Here is a 15,434-nt window from a genome sequence, read left to right on the forward strand (position 1 = left end):
TTCTGTTAAAGGAAATAATAAAGTGCTGCAATAGAAAACAGACCAGTCCTTCTGAAGGAAGGCAACAACAAAATCTTCATGGATAGGTATAGGATACTAAGGGACTGAAGCAAGACAGAAGGGGTGTACACCCACTAATGGAGAAGAAGATGTCGAATTACAGAATCTGAATCAGGATCTTCAAATTTTTTTCATCATAGGGCGGAGGAAAAGTATTTGGCCCACAATGAAATTATAGGAGCTTAGCACCACTAATTATAATCAATTAAAATGAGTAACAGCCCAGATTATTTCAAGTCCATGTATGTTGCTGGTATTTTACTGACCAAAACCAGCACTCAAACACAACTGCCTTGGATGAAGGCAACACAATTGAGGCCTTTGGGTTGAAGCAAAATACACCACACTGCTTTTCCAGCTGTCAGTCCAGGCTGCCTCTAAACTGCCAGGCACGGTAATATTGAAACTGGGAGCAAGCTTAGGTTAAAAAGATTGTTGTGAACACAGCCTTAAACCCACCTTAAGAATTGACGATACACTTTGAGCCTCTCTGTCATTACTTCATCCAGCACTGCAATAAATCTCTTCAAATTCTTTACTTTATTGCTTGCATCCTCGTATCTTTCCCTTGCATAACGAAATTGCCTGTTTTAATTAACAGAAAAGTTAGGAGCCATATGCATTACATTAAAACTGAGCTATTGTTGTAAATGCTGAGAATAATTTTGATAATCAAAATATTCAAATGAAAACTTTCTTGTGATGATTTATGTTAAAGCTAAAAGCATTTGATGAGTCAAGTAAGACACTGCTGACAATTAAAATGTGGACAAAAATTAAATCTTAATTCTATTTATAATTCTTTTGAAAATAAACTCTTTCACCAAGGAGAATGAATGACCAGATTCCCCATGTTCACAAATATCTGAGGGGAGTGCTTCCTTGACATCCACTGAAGTCAAAACCTCAAGGAACTGCCTAACGTGTGCATTAGTTATTCAAACTAGAATTATGCTTAATACTCAATGCATCACAAAACAATGGCAAGTTAAATTTGTGTAGTCATAACTGGGATACTTCAAGAGAGTATCTGATTATTGGTAACATCATATACATAGCACAGATGCTGCTTAAAATCACTGGAAGGTGTTTCAGGACTCCTAAATCTGTTCAGTACTGGTTGGCTGAGGATTAGTACAACACATTTCCACACCTTCATACATAGCTTAAGTACTAAAAACACACATAAATACATAGTGAGTCAGTAAGAAAACTCTTCTTTCCCCTCTCTTTCCCAACCTACCTGAACTGTTTTAGACAGTAAAGATGACTTACTGTATTATTTCTTCTCTGTTTCCACGGTGACTGCTTTCTGAATTTATCTTCTCTCTCAAGCGATTCATTTCTGCATCGAGACTTTTAACAGTTCTGGTGACCATGATGCGCTCTGAGAAGATTTGCCTTGCTTTTGCCATTTTTTCCTAAAGGAATGTTTGAAACTCAAAGAATTGTCATATTTTTCAAAAATCTGTTTAGTCTTCACAACAAATATTTTATGCTACAGAAGAACATGGACTACAAGCAAGAACAGCATTTTTGTGTTGTTCTTTCTGTTTTCATTACAGCAAACCCAGTTAACAATTTTATTGACAACACTTATACATGGGTAGTTATTTCAGTGCCAAGAACTGAAATATTCAAGATTTTTATACAATCACAGTTATGTAGCTAACGCAGATAAATAAGGAACCAAAATCACCATATTTAAATAGGGCAGTCTTCCAAAAGTCTTTGCAGATGTGATTTCAGAGTTGGTTAATAAAGCTTGATTGGGTAAGTCTTCAAAAGATCAGATATGGGGTCTGTACAAGGAAAAACCTACCATCCAAGAAACCAAAACAATATTGTTCAATTTAGCTTAAACCCAAAATTTTAACTAATTTTAATTTTCTCATTGCAAAAGATGGAAGAAATGGTCCTAGATGGATGAACCCTAATTTATCTGTCAAGACAGAAATGGTGTCCTGTCAGAAAAAAAGAGGCCTCAATTCACTTACACAAAATTACTTTACTTGCTTTACATAGTCAAACACAGCTGAGAGAATACTCACTGTAGCTGAGTATATTAATACGGTCTGTATGTTATACAAGTGGAATGAATTATTATTAAATATTAGAAGAATCAGGACCATCTGACTTCAATAGCTAAAAAAACCCTCCACCACACGTACCTCTAATTCATTTCCTTTGGCAACTAGCAAATCTTTGTGCTTATTTATGCAAGCCACGTGCTCTCTCTGTTTGTCTTCATAGTGCTGCAAACGCCGTTTACTGTTTTCCACTTCTGACTCAGCCTGGTTTAATTCAGCCTGTTTGGAACAAATCACGATGTGAGCTGGTTGGGGTGGATTCCTGAGAATCTCTCTAGTGTTTACTGACATACCACAGGTTGCTCTAACTTAGCTTGCTTTCAGTAACACTAATCCTCCTAGAGTCTGGGATTCTTAACAGCAGTTTATTGAGAAAGTCTATGCTCAATTCTGACAATTCATTCCTCTCCTCCTGTCACTTGTCGTCTGGGAGAAGAGACTAAGCCCTAACCTTACTACAACCTCTTTTCAGGTAGTTGTAGAGACTGGTAAGACCCCCGCTGAGCCTCCTTTTCTCCAGGCTAAACAGCTCCAGCTCCCTCAGCTGCTCCTCACAGGAACTGTGCTCCAGACCCTTCACCACCAATCTCTATACTGTGTAAGTATTGATAGTATTGAAGTGATGTATCTTTCCAGAGAAGCAAAGAGGTATAAAGAATGACACGAATTAGGACATAATTTTCTTCCTCATCCCTGTCAACTAGATGGCTTGTCTAAATGATGCCATGAAGATTTTTGCCTTTTCTTTTATACCTGTTATACCTTTTACAACTTCTGTATTCCTGGTGCTTTTTGCCTACATTCTTGGACTTGTTTGTCAAGCTAAGAGACTAAACATTTTAGAAGCTTCGTAGCTAGGGATCAGTGTGCCCCAGACCCCAAGGTCCTCTCCAGAACATATTCTGTAAACCAAGATAGAACCATCCAGGGGAAGGTTCCTTGGGGAGGGGGGCTCACTTGAGCCTCTCATTGGGGAATCTTTGATAGATATGCTAATTAGTAAAACCTATAATGTTATACCCAATGTTGGGGGGGAGGAAGAGAGACACAGAGACACAGGGAAAGAGAGAGATAGACTCGGCGGGGTGCATCTCGATGCATATGACATGGACATGTACACCTAAGGATCCTTAAAAATAAATACCAAGGTAAAATCTCTTTTCCCCATCTAACCGTGTATGCCTCTTGATTTTAAGACCAGGAAAAGGCATTATCAACAAAGGAAAATAAAAACCACCAAATCAAACAGAAAAAAACCCAACAAAAAAAACCTCAAAACCCCCAAAACAACAAACAAGAAAACCAAAAATCACCAACAGTAACAGATGCTCTTACTTTTTTCTAATCCTATATTAAAACCACAAATTGATGTGTATCAGCAGCTCATTAAACAACTGTAGAACACTTAACACATCTGATTTAAAACCTTTTCAGAAATTTCAGTGCTGCCCTCGATTGTGTTCAGTACTCTAAATAACAAGCAATAATGTTTTCATATTCTGAATAATCTATTCTCTTTCCTTGCACAGTGGTTGTTTTAAAATAGATTATTATCTCTAGAACTTCCATATAAGATACATTAGAACTAACACATTCATCTGTTGCTTTCCTGACCTATTTAATTACTCTTTTTGTTTGCTCTTTTAGTTTGGGCTGACTACATAGCAATATACAGTTTAAGTGAGACATGTAAGAGATTCCCATATCTTTTTTCTTCATTTCATCATTCTAGAAGTTTACAATACTATAAACATCCTGGACTCTTATTTCTGTTTTCTATGTTCAAACTATGAGTTCTTCTTGCCAATGTGAGACTGTCTTCCTTTTGCCAATACCAAATTTTGCATGTCACCATTCTGCTATTTATCTTAAGTCTTGCTATTTCTCTGCCATTTCCAGGTGCCTTCTGTAGTCTTGAATAATTAAAACTACGTACTGGTACCTTCTGTGATTACGTAACTTCATAGAATAACAACCACTTCATATAGAACTTCAAATGCTATTTTGAGAAATGAACAGTTATGAACATTCTTAGCCAAGGTTTCTTAGAAACAAACAAGTAAAAACAACAAATGTGATGCACGAGAAAGGAAAGTAAAGGAAACTGTTTTTCCTTCCTTTTCAGTCCATGACTAAAGATACCTGGAGATGAACTCTCTTTAAACATAAAATACTACAGTGACTACACTTAACAATCAATATCACCTTCAAAATATTGCCAAGCTTATTTTCCAATATGCATTAGATGAAATTCTCCATTTCCATTTTATAGGTAGACCTTAAGTGTATCAGGAAACAGCAAGTTCCTTTCTCCTGCCTCACTTCTTCTTAACCTCATTCACCTTGACACACAAATGAAACAAATCAAAAATACAATATGAAATTATTGTTACCTTAATTGGGCCAGCAATTTCTTCTACTTGATGAATTTTTTCTTTCACTTCTTCTAATTGTTTTTCAGCTGCTTGGAGATTATTTTCCAGTTCTTCCATTTTTCTGCTTTGCAGCTGCATGTCTTGTTTTACAGATTCCATCCTACTCTTATTTTCTTCAACTTCATCTTGCTGTCAAAATGTATTAAAGTTAAGAATAATAAAAGGAGACACATTTGTAAACTACTGTACCAGATTTTTGTTTTACTATCACTGTTAGGGTACGGTATTACATGAAGTACTCTATAACTCTACTAAGAATAGGAGCAGCTCAATGTAATTGTCACTAAAGCCCAAAGGAGAGACTTATAGATCTTGTAGGATCTAAATCAAACTGCAAAATAAAAGTGAAACTTCATATTTATGTGACTGAAAATTAAGAGGATTTTATTTGGGAGTTGTGATGAAAAGACTGAAAAAGAACAAGGTAACTTCCCTCTGGATTTGTGGCCCATATACATCCAATACACAATGGAATTCAGGAAGAATAAGTGGATTGTGGTTGTCTCCTAGAAAATGACACCATTCCTAATGAATTATCATCATAAATACTTTCTGATTCAAAAAGAAAAATATTGCAAAACCTGGGGAAAATTTTTTTAAATCACTTAAATCACTAATTAAATCAAATACAAATAAATAAACACTACAAATAAATAAAATCATTCCATTTACAGAAATGTTTAGAATTATGGATAGTGTTACATTCTTCACTATTCAACCTTGCTTATTTCAAAACATTGCTAACATTAAAAGACATTATTTCATATGCTGATTAGACATAATTGGATAATCTATTCTTACTAATATATGGACGTCTGCTGACTGGTGTTCTTCTATGTTTTCAAGATCTGCTATTTCTGCATTTGCTGTTCTTACTTTTATCTGAGAAGAAAAAGAAAATACATGTTCTGAAGCTTAACTAAAGAGAAAAGTTCACATTTGTTCATTTAGGTCATCACAGGAAAGAAGATACTTGTATTTTTTAGTTTTGTTCATGACTAACGAGACACAACTCTTCACACCCACCTATGGAATTCATTTTCATAAGCTATAACTTCCTCTGAAAGTCATGCACTTTAATGAATTAAGTTGCTGTATTTCCATTCGAAATGTCAATTGAATAAAATACATTTTATTTTTTCTTCTCATATTTATCTTCTGCATTTCAGACCACATGCCAGGTTTTTTGCTGCTTCTTACTTGTAATTGACTGAATATAACCTTATATAGTATGTATTAGCTTACACTGTCTACCTGGAGCACCACTGCCCACCACAAATATATATACCAGAGACCACAGAAAGGAGGCTAACAGTTGTAAAGTGGTTTATAAAGAAATTAAGAATACTTAACGAAGAAATATTCAGCATATCAAGATTGGTTAAGAATATACTGGAAGAGCATGAAGATAAACAAGATTCTGGGAATGAAGAGGCAAGGCTCAACAGAAATAAAGGAGGGAAAGCATTTCATGATGCAAGTGTCTCTTCTGTGCAACAACTTACTACTAGTGTCAAAAAAAGCAGTAGAAATTAGTAAGATTTAGCACAAGGTGAGAGAAAGATACCAAACAGAAACAACAGCATATGCTAGGATTGATGTGGTCTCTATCATTCTGTCCTCAATTGTAAGAGTATACTACAAAAATAAATAACACGAAAGCAAACAACAAAAGTAAGGACAAACATTAAAAACTATCAGGCATTCCAAACAGATTGCAGAAGTCAAAGTAAAATAGGGAAAGACTGAGGAGTTTCTACGAACTAACACTGTACCTATTTTTACCTGTAGCTGTTTTTGGTGTCGTCGATGACCATAGAGATGATCTTCATTTTGCCTAATCTCATTTTCAATGGAATATAAACGTTGCTGAGATGCTGTCAACTGTGCCCTTTTGTTTTCAATTTCTCCATCCAAGTGACTTTATAAACAAAGTGATATTGAGATATTACATACTACACAGATATTATTTGTGACACACATACAGAAATACACAAATAGAAATTACATGCATGACAAGACAAAGGGTAAAAATGTACTCCTTTTTAACTAGCCTACATCATTCCCCCATAGCAAAATTGGTAATGGAATGCCTGTAACACTTTGAAAGTTAAAATAATCTTTGAGTGAAGTTCATTATATATTGACATGAACCACGTACACTTAACTGACATATTTAAAACTTTTGAGTTTATAGAAATAAACTTTAACATTCAATTCAGTTTATACTATCAGCTATTAATACTAAAATTACTTAGTATGTCTCTAATATAATCTGGGCCTCAAAATGAACGTATTCTACTGTCATGAATTTCCTTGGTGACAGTTCAAGTTTGTAATCTTTGAAGTGCATTTTGCTTTTTATCTGCCATTTTGAAAGCAAGTAGAGAAAAAAGCCCTAAAATTATAAAAGGTGAGGGAATTCTCAGGGATACCTACCATGAATGAAATCAAAAGCCTGAGGAAATACAGATGCAAAGTTTGAAACCAGTAGGAGGAGGATGTGTGCTAACAACTTCGGTTTGAATAGTCAGGCTTCCCTTGCAGTAAACTATGACACCACTGTTCAAGTATTGTATTTTTAAAGAAACAGCTTTGACTCCATACTCTTTTTCACCAAGCATAAACTAAAAAAGAAAGTAGCTGGATTTCATCGAGCATTGAGCACAGAAAATCCCTACTTGGTGACTAAGATCTACATGCCACAAGCTAACTAGATACAATGAAAGTTTGTCCCTGTCACAGAAAGGCACTGAAATTAAGAGATTTTCTGGAGTTCTCAAAAAAGGAAGTGTAAATCTCAGAAAGAAAACTGAGAGACTAGAGTAGTGTAAATGCAACTAGACAAATAAGCAGTTCCACTATTCATGCCAACAAGTGCACTTTTTACAAACACAACATTGCAAGATGCTAACCTGATTTCTGCTTCAACATCTTGACTTAGGAACCTGGGTCTAACAAAACTGGAAGAGTAATAGCGTCTTTCAAACACTTGATCACCTTCAGCAGTGAAAGCTTCTCTGCAGTTTTTTGGGGGCTGATTGCACTGCATGACTTCACGAGCCTTACGGCTATTCTGAAAAACACAAGGGCCTTATAGTACCAGCAGAAAAGCAACCATAATTAAAGATAAGAATTCAAAAGTTGTCTAGTTGTTTTCACCCAGAAATAATTCCATTTCTAAATGAAAAGAAATACAGTAATGAAAGAATGTGAAAATCATCTATAATGTCAAGAATCTACTTTTCTTAGTTGTGTAAGACACTTATGTTCTCAAGAACTCACTAAGTTTAGTTGGTCATTTAGTTGTGAAGTCTGTAGTCTAATCAGTCCCTTATAATTTGCCTTGCGGAAAAAAAATCACTAACCAGAAGGCTACTAGGCACAGGTATATTCAACTGTCAAAATCAGAATAAACATACAGGAAACAAGCTTCCAAAGCAAGGTATGAAGTACATCAAACACTATTCAGTTAAAGTTCAGGGAAACATATTGGTAAAAAACCCCCAACACTGACAGTGCCAGACTAAGTGGTCACAAGTGGCTTTGTCCAAGGTAACTATGTTATCCATTCCAAAGTATCAATTTTTCCACAGAATACCTCTTTCAGATTCAGTTGAAATTGTTCAGGTAGGGCTCAAAGACAGTAACATTATGAAAATCACTGCTTAGTTCAGGCAGAGGGGGAAGAACGATCCTGACATTCCTGCCATGAGAAAAGCCTATGAATTCAGCTGTTATGTAACCCATTCAGTGACAGCCATGCTTGATAAACAGTCAGCTCTGCATTAGACAGAGCATGAACTGCCTCTTTCCAGTAAGAATGTCAGAGGATAAACTGGAACAAGAGATTTTGGAGAAAAATAAAATTCACAAAAAGTAAGCATCATTAGTTCTGCTTGCTTAGACAATACCCTGCCTTCTCTGTATAAAAACATATACACCTTATTTTTATCTTTGAACATTTTACCTGTAATCTTATCTGCAGGAGCTGGTATCTTCAGTACTAACAAAAAATCAAAAATCAATTAAGATCAGAAATCAGATAGTGTCAGAAAACTTGGCTACCAGCTGCTAGGTATGACCGGTAGGGGCTGTTTGCAAATTTTGCTAACACCCAGACTACCCAAAACTGACACATCCTGAACCCACCAATTAACAGAGACATGAGAGAGAGCCAGCAGTCAGGAGGCTGATTACACACACATGGACTATCTAGACTGGGAAACGAAACCACTAGAGGCCCAGAAAGGTAGTGGCAAACAATCCAGAAACAAACAGGAAAGGTCCTAAAACACATTGGGCAAAGAGCAGAGCGAAACTCACTCTATTTCTTTTATCCATTACAGACACTACCATTGAAGGTGTCATATATGCTCCACATGTTTCTTTAAAGATCAGCAGGGAGCATAAAGCCTTACTTTAATCAGCAGGATTGTTTCTATACCCCTCATATCAATCAAACAATTGGCAACCACTGGATCATCTATTTCCAAAGCTGTCAGAACTGATGGGAATTCTGGATGACGAACAGCTCTGAAGAAAAAAAAAACACCATTCATAAAACTCACATGAGATTCTCCAAAACAAAAAAATTTACAAATAGTTCTTTTCAACCATCAAGACTACGCAATACAATTCAAAACATAACTTACCTCTGACTAGTATCATAAATTTTATTCTGAAATTTATTTACAATTATTTGAGGTCTATGTCCACGGGCAAAATATTTTGACATCAGAAACTGAAGAGTTCTTTCATCACTATGATTATCACAGCAAAATGCTTGAAGTAGGCCTTTTAAACAGGATTCGATAGCCAAGATCAGTTCAGGATCTTTTGGATGAATCAAAGCACCTAAATAAACATAAGAGGCAAGGCTTTAGGTGCTGTGTTCCATGACAAAACATTCAGTAGAGCACTTTTACCACTCAAGGTACTTGTTTTGTTGCATTGCAGGTTTTTCTAAGAGTCTAAAGTAAACCTTTCTTACAGGTAGAAAAAAAATTAAGAAGTTGACTGTAAGTTAAAAGACTCTACAACAGACCTGAGAACACAAACATATAATTTCTCTGCCTAGAGACACCTACACATGGTTGGAGGCCTATATTTTCTTCCATTAGGGTACCAATTTTACGGCAGCTTAGCAGAATTGTATCAGGGCAAAGATAGCTTATCAACAATTTAGTTCTTTAAGGATGAAGGCAGTGGAACAACTATACTGAAAATAAAACAGACATGAAGATTTCCATTATATCACCTGTCTTCAGTAGCACGTGTTGGCACATTCCTACCCTGTAGTAAATGCTGTGTACTTTACATCCAGAATATGCTGAAACCTTTCCTTCCATTCACAAACTGAAAATAGCAGCCACTGTCAGAGCTGGACAAAAGACAAATAAAAGCCACCTTTCCAAGAAAATCTCAATTGGGTCTGTCTTGAGTTGCCCCACACAAAACATCTCAAGTTTGACAAACCTACAAGTCAGCCACTGGACATTTCGAACATAATCTGTCCATGACATGGACAGTGCTTGAGGAACAAGCAGTCAAAGCACAGTAGTCTGATGCTTTGAGGGTGTGGGGGAGTCAGAGGGATGCACTGAAAGTTTACCATTGTAAAATACCTCAACAAAAACAGCTGGAAAATGGGGAAAGCCAGTACCCGTTACTGAGTGCATGACAGTAGCATGACAAAGATAACCTACCAGGATAAAACCTATAGTCCAGGAAGTACAGAAGAAAAAAGTACATCTGAAGCTCCTTAAAGAACAAAGTTTTCCTAAAAGACCACTATTTGCATTAGCAGCCATACAAAAAAATCCCATGAGAAAATATGTTTCAGCAGTTATGCCTACCTAAAGGTCCAAGAGGTTTCTTTTTAAAGCGTCCTTGCTTATGGGCCATTTCAATTGCTTCAAGAAATGCTGGTATATGGGGTCCAAATCTTTTCAAAGTATTTGTTTTACTGTCCTTCAGGTCTCTCAGCTGTTTCTGCTTGGCATCCAGTGCTTGTTGCACATCACTGTTTTCTCTCCTAAGATAACAGATTTTTTTTCTGTAGTTATAGAGCCTTAAGTGCACTAAAATAATTATAAAGCCTTGTTTTTCAGTTACTAATAGCATAGTGTATCGATATGTCAGTAGTTCAATAAAAAGCTAGGTACACACATGCAATACTTTTATAGTTTCAAGAAACGTAAGACAAAAATCCAAGAGAGAAAATTACTACTTTGCAACAGTTTTACAAGACTTCTTTATTTCTAACAAATCATAGTAAATTTATTTTATTTCTAATTACGTGCTTCAATTTCACTGTCTTCAAAGATCTTCAACAAAACACACAGTAAGCATTAGTTACAATAATTGATAAAAGGCATTTAAACTAATACATCAGGTGCAATAAGGAAGAATTCTCACATTCTTTAAGACAATAAATGACATTGCCATAATCCCCTCTGGTACTCATTGTTCAGGTTTCCAAATCAAAGTCAGAGTCCTTTGTTTTTCTATCTTGGGTATGGGCTAAATTGGTATTTGAACCACTTTGCCTCAAAACCTCTGTGAATCTGCCTCAACTATAGAAGCAATAATTACTCCTAAGTGTATCTATTCTCTATCATGTGAAAAAGAAACTGGAGCCTAATACCTCAGGGATCACAGGTACATAAGAAGCGATACATACAAGAAGGGATTCTCTCTAACCTGAAACAGAGGTAAACAATTACATTCAAAAAGCATAACTTACTTGAGTCTAGAATGTTCTTCCCTACACTTAGATATAGCCTGCTGAAACTGATCCACCTGCTGATCAATCATTATTTCTTCATCATGGAATGCCTTTAACTGTTCCCTTAAGTATGCAATTCTCCTTTGTCTTTCCAATTTTTCAGGCTCTGAAACCTGATTAGCACTAGAAAAGAACATACTTCCATGTTTTAAAACCATACTGATGATTTAGAAGTGACATGAACTTTATTATTTGAAGATTTACACATCAGTTACATTTAAGATTCTGTTAACTTGCAAGATCTACATAAAAATAATGCCCATTTTATTTTCTCTTTTAAAATTTTCTAATCACATGTAACTCTTCCCAGTTACATTCCTATTGCATTTAGTTTAAGACATATTTGGTTTGCACTATCATGGAAGATAGAGAATGTCTATTAACACAAAAAAAAAAAAAACCAACAAAACACTTTTGCTACCCAATTGCCTCTTTACATTCTAGCCAAAATCTTGGTATGCAAAGATGCAGATCAGAAATATTCAAATATTTAACTGGCCCTGCTAAAGACTAAATAAGTATTTTCTATTACTGCAGGTTTTCTCCTTAATCAGAAAAGCTCACTTCTTTTTTACCTGCACCTTAATAAACATACACCATAATCACTGTATCTGTATTTACCAGCTTTTCAGTTCTTCAATTCGTTTACATAGCTGTTCATTGTCTTTTCCCAGACGTTTTAACTCTGTTTTGGAACGATTATAAACTATCTATGAAGAAAATAGGATACATTAGTTTAAAAAATAGAAGAAATAATTTCCAAAAGAACTACAGTTTTGAGCAAATACTGAACTGCACCAAACCAGAGAAACATAACTTGATTTACAATAATTACATAAATGTATTTACTTTAACCTAAGCTTAAACTTAACACTGTTTAGTAACTAAGTAAAGATACAAATGCCAGGCCCTCGAACAGACACTACTTCCAGACAGGCAGGAAATTGCACTTGTTTTGAACTCCACTATGGACTCAAAAAGCCAAGATACAGGTTTAGAAGTACAGATGGGTAGAGCATGGACAAGTTTAAAGCCTTAAATTGGTATGAACTTTGAAAGGCTTTTTTTGCCTACCTCAGTTTCATTGACTGCTTTTCTTTTTGCCTGCACTTCAGCCTTCAAAGAAATACACTGAGGATGAAGGGCTTGTGCTTCTTCACTTACGGTTATCAATTTGTCTTGTATTGCTTTGTACTTTTTTTCTGCTTCATTCACTTTTACCTTTGGTGAAAAAACAAAATGATACACAAGTAGTAATAAAACAAAATTTTCTCCAAAACCTCTTAATGTTACAGGACAAATATCTCTCAAAAGAATCCATCTGACATGTCTCAGTTGTTGGAGTTTTGTTGGGTTTAAAAAAATAAAGCAAGTCACTGCCACTATGGATATTCTAAGATGAAAACTCATAAATGTTCATTTTTGGGAAATCAAGAGACTACCAAATCTGTGAATTAGCAACCTTTTTTTTCTATCTCAATGTTTACTCAAACACAGGACTCTTAACACAATAGGGCCAAGCACCACGATATCAAAAGAAGTGAAATCAGCATCTGGACAATGTTCCTTCATCTCTACATAGACATGTTGACCATAAAGCAAAAATGCCTCAATTGCAAAACAAGTATTTCTTAAAATAAAGAAAAAAAACCATAAAAACATTTTTTAAAAAACAAAAATGAGTGCTAACAAAGGAAGTTTGGAGGAGTTTTAATGGATTGAAAAGTTTTGGGGCTGTTCAGCCTGGAGAAGTGAAAGTTGCACAAAGACCTCACAGCAGCCTTCCAGTATCTGAAGGGGAGCCTACAAGGAAGCTGGAGAGCGACTCTTCATTATCTGTGCTGATAGGACAGGGAATAATGGGTTTAAACTGAAAGAGGGGAAATTAGGTTAGATACATGGAATGAATTCTTTCCTGTGAGGGTGGTGAGGCACTGGCACAGGTTGCCCAGAGAAGCTGTTGATGCCTCCTCACCCCTGGGAGTGTTCAGTGCCAGGTGGGATGGGGCTTTGAGCAGTCTGATCCAGTGGAAGGTGTCCCTGCCCACATCAGGGAGGTTGGAACTGGATGACTTTAAGGCCTCCTCCAACCCAAACTATTCTATGAGTCTAGATTCAAAATAATGATGACCGTTACTCTGCAAAAAATCTTTCATATGCAACTCTGAATGTATGACAAAATTATTCTTTCTTGCTACCTACAGAAGTCCTAAGAACTATCCCAAAACTTCCAGAGGTCTGCTGAAATTATTGATCTTTTCTAAAGTCAGTGATACCCAAGAAAACCTACACGACAGAGCTCTGACTTGGGAGGTGACTACAACTAGAGCGATACATAGTTTAGCCCATATACATACCTGCCATTCTTCTACCTTCTGAAGGAACTCTGTATTTCCTTCTTCAGCTCTGACACCTTCTTTAAGCAGCTCTATTTCTTTTTCCATCTCACTCACCTAAAGAGAAGCCTATATTAGCATGTCCACAGCAGACTGGGAATGAAGTACATTTCATATGAACAAACATATTTTAGTAAGACATTTACCACTGCCCACGCCATCTGATGTTTCAAATCTTTGAGACGACTTTGCATGTCATTCACGAATGCAATGCTTTTGAAAATTTCCTTCTTTTCCAAATAAACCTGCTTAAGTTCTTCAAGACGCTTAAAAAAGAAAACAGGGGTTCAATCATTACTGCAAAAAGCTGCGATAAAATATGAAATTTTGGAAAGATTTGGGTTTTTTGAAATTTAATGCCACTGAGACTTAATAAAACCAAAACTATGCCATTTAACTCCTATACTTCCTTCAGTGCTCAGATCTGTTCTAAGAATTACTTATATTTTTACATACCTCTTCCCCTTGTTCTATCTGAACACGGGTATTTTTTTTAGTTTTCCCAATAAATGAATAATCTTCTTTCATTTGTTCCAGCTGAGTTGCCTTCATAAAAAACTAAAAAGGAATAAAAAGATGCAGATGTGAGATTAGCACCTTATCTAAGTGGACTTTGAATAATTATGACAGAAAGACCATTCATCCCAACATCTCTGCATGCTGAATGATACCCAAAGTGAAAAACTGGTCAGGTTGTGGTGGTACAACTTCCACCCCCTCCTTGGGCCACAATGTGATATTTGAAATGTGTGTTAGGCCCCAGCCTTGACAAAAGAAGCTGGGCTCTGCTTCTCTCCAGCTTATCAGAAACACTCTCTGCTCCCAGGAACTTAAAATGTCTGAGCCAGAGTCTGCCGTGAGAGACTGACCCCCCACCCCAGGGGGACATGGCCAGACATGCCCACCCAGCCTGAGCATGTACACCCATGGGACTCTGTGCCTTCTGGGGGGACCTTCACCACCGAGAGACCAGCTGGAGAGGATCAACCAACATCGTTGGGATCCACGGAGTGGTGATAGTTTCCTTATTCTGTCCCTGTCACTCTTTCTGTCCCCCCCACCAATTTTCTACTTCTTTCTTTCTCTTTTTTTCTTTCTTTCTTTTTCTTTCTTTCTTTCTTTTCTTTCTTTCTTTTTCTTTCTTTCTTTCTTTTTCTTTCTTTCTTTCTTTTTCTTTCTTTCTTTCTTTCTTTCTTTCTGTCTCTGTCTCTCTCATATTTACCATCAAATAAAACCCTTACTATTGTCACTGGCATATGGTCTCGTTTGCACCTTAATTTGGGCAGAGGCATTTCTAAGAACCTTAAAACTGGATCATAACAGATGGGGAAGAGAATCAGAAAAGTAAAAGCAAGAAAACACATGGGTTGAGATAAAAAGTTTAATAAAGCAAAAGCAGCACACACAAGCCAAGCAAAACAAGGAATTCATTCATCACTTCCTGGGGCAGGCAGGTGTTCAGCCATCCCCAGGAAAGCAGGGCCTCATCATGCCTAACAGTGACTTAGGAAGACAAATGCATCACTCAAGAAGTCCCCAAATTCCTTCTTTTTCCCCCAGCTCTATATGCTGAGCATGATGCCATATGGACTGGGATACCCTTCTGTCAGTTGGGGTCATCTGTCCTGGATGTGACCCCTCCCAGCTCCCTGGGCACCCCCAG

At 36.5% G+C, this 15,434-nt stretch overlaps 1 protein-coding gene across 3 annotated transcripts in view; it reads right to left on the reverse strand.

Annotated features, from left to right (window-relative positions):
* Positions 1-15,434, reverse strand: part of SMC6 (structural maintenance of chromosomes 6) — a 39,613-nt gene that overhangs the window by 7,430 nt on the left and 16,749 nt on the right. For all 3 annotated transcript variants that reach the window (XM_039568403.1, XM_010393289.4, XM_010393288.4), the window contains exons 9-24: positions 14,228-14,329; positions 13,918-14,037; positions 13,733-13,828; positions 12,450-12,596; positions 11,997-12,085; positions 11,334-11,498; positions 10,444-10,622; positions 9,241-9,442; positions 9,007-9,121; positions 7,501-7,661; positions 6,371-6,506; positions 5,387-5,467; positions 4,544-4,714; positions 2,232-2,369; positions 1,336-1,481; positions 520-645 (exon numbers count right to left, since the gene is read on the reverse strand). In XM_039568403.1, coding sequence (XP_039424337.1) covers positions 520-645; positions 1,336-1,481; positions 2,232-2,369; positions 4,544-4,714; positions 5,387-5,467; positions 6,371-6,506; positions 7,501-7,661; positions 9,007-9,121; positions 9,241-9,442; positions 10,444-10,622; positions 11,334-11,498; positions 11,997-12,085; positions 12,450-12,596; positions 13,733-13,828; positions 13,918-14,037; positions 14,228-14,329 — 2,174 coding nt within the window. The remainder of the gene's footprint in view (positions 1-519; positions 646-1,335; positions 1,482-2,231; positions 2,370-4,543; positions 4,715-5,386; positions 5,468-6,370; positions 6,507-7,500; positions 7,662-9,006; positions 9,122-9,240; positions 9,443-10,443; positions 10,623-11,333; positions 11,499-11,996; positions 12,086-12,449; positions 12,597-13,732; positions 13,829-13,917; positions 14,038-14,227; positions 14,330-15,434) is intronic.

The sequence above is a fragment of the Corvus cornix genome, chromosome 3, assembly GCF_000738735.6.
Source record: "Corvus cornix cornix isolate S_Up_H32 chromosome 3, ASM73873v5, whole genome shotgun sequence".
Lineage (NCBI taxonomy): Eukaryota > Metazoa > Chordata > Aves > Passeriformes > Corvidae > Corvus > Corvus cornix.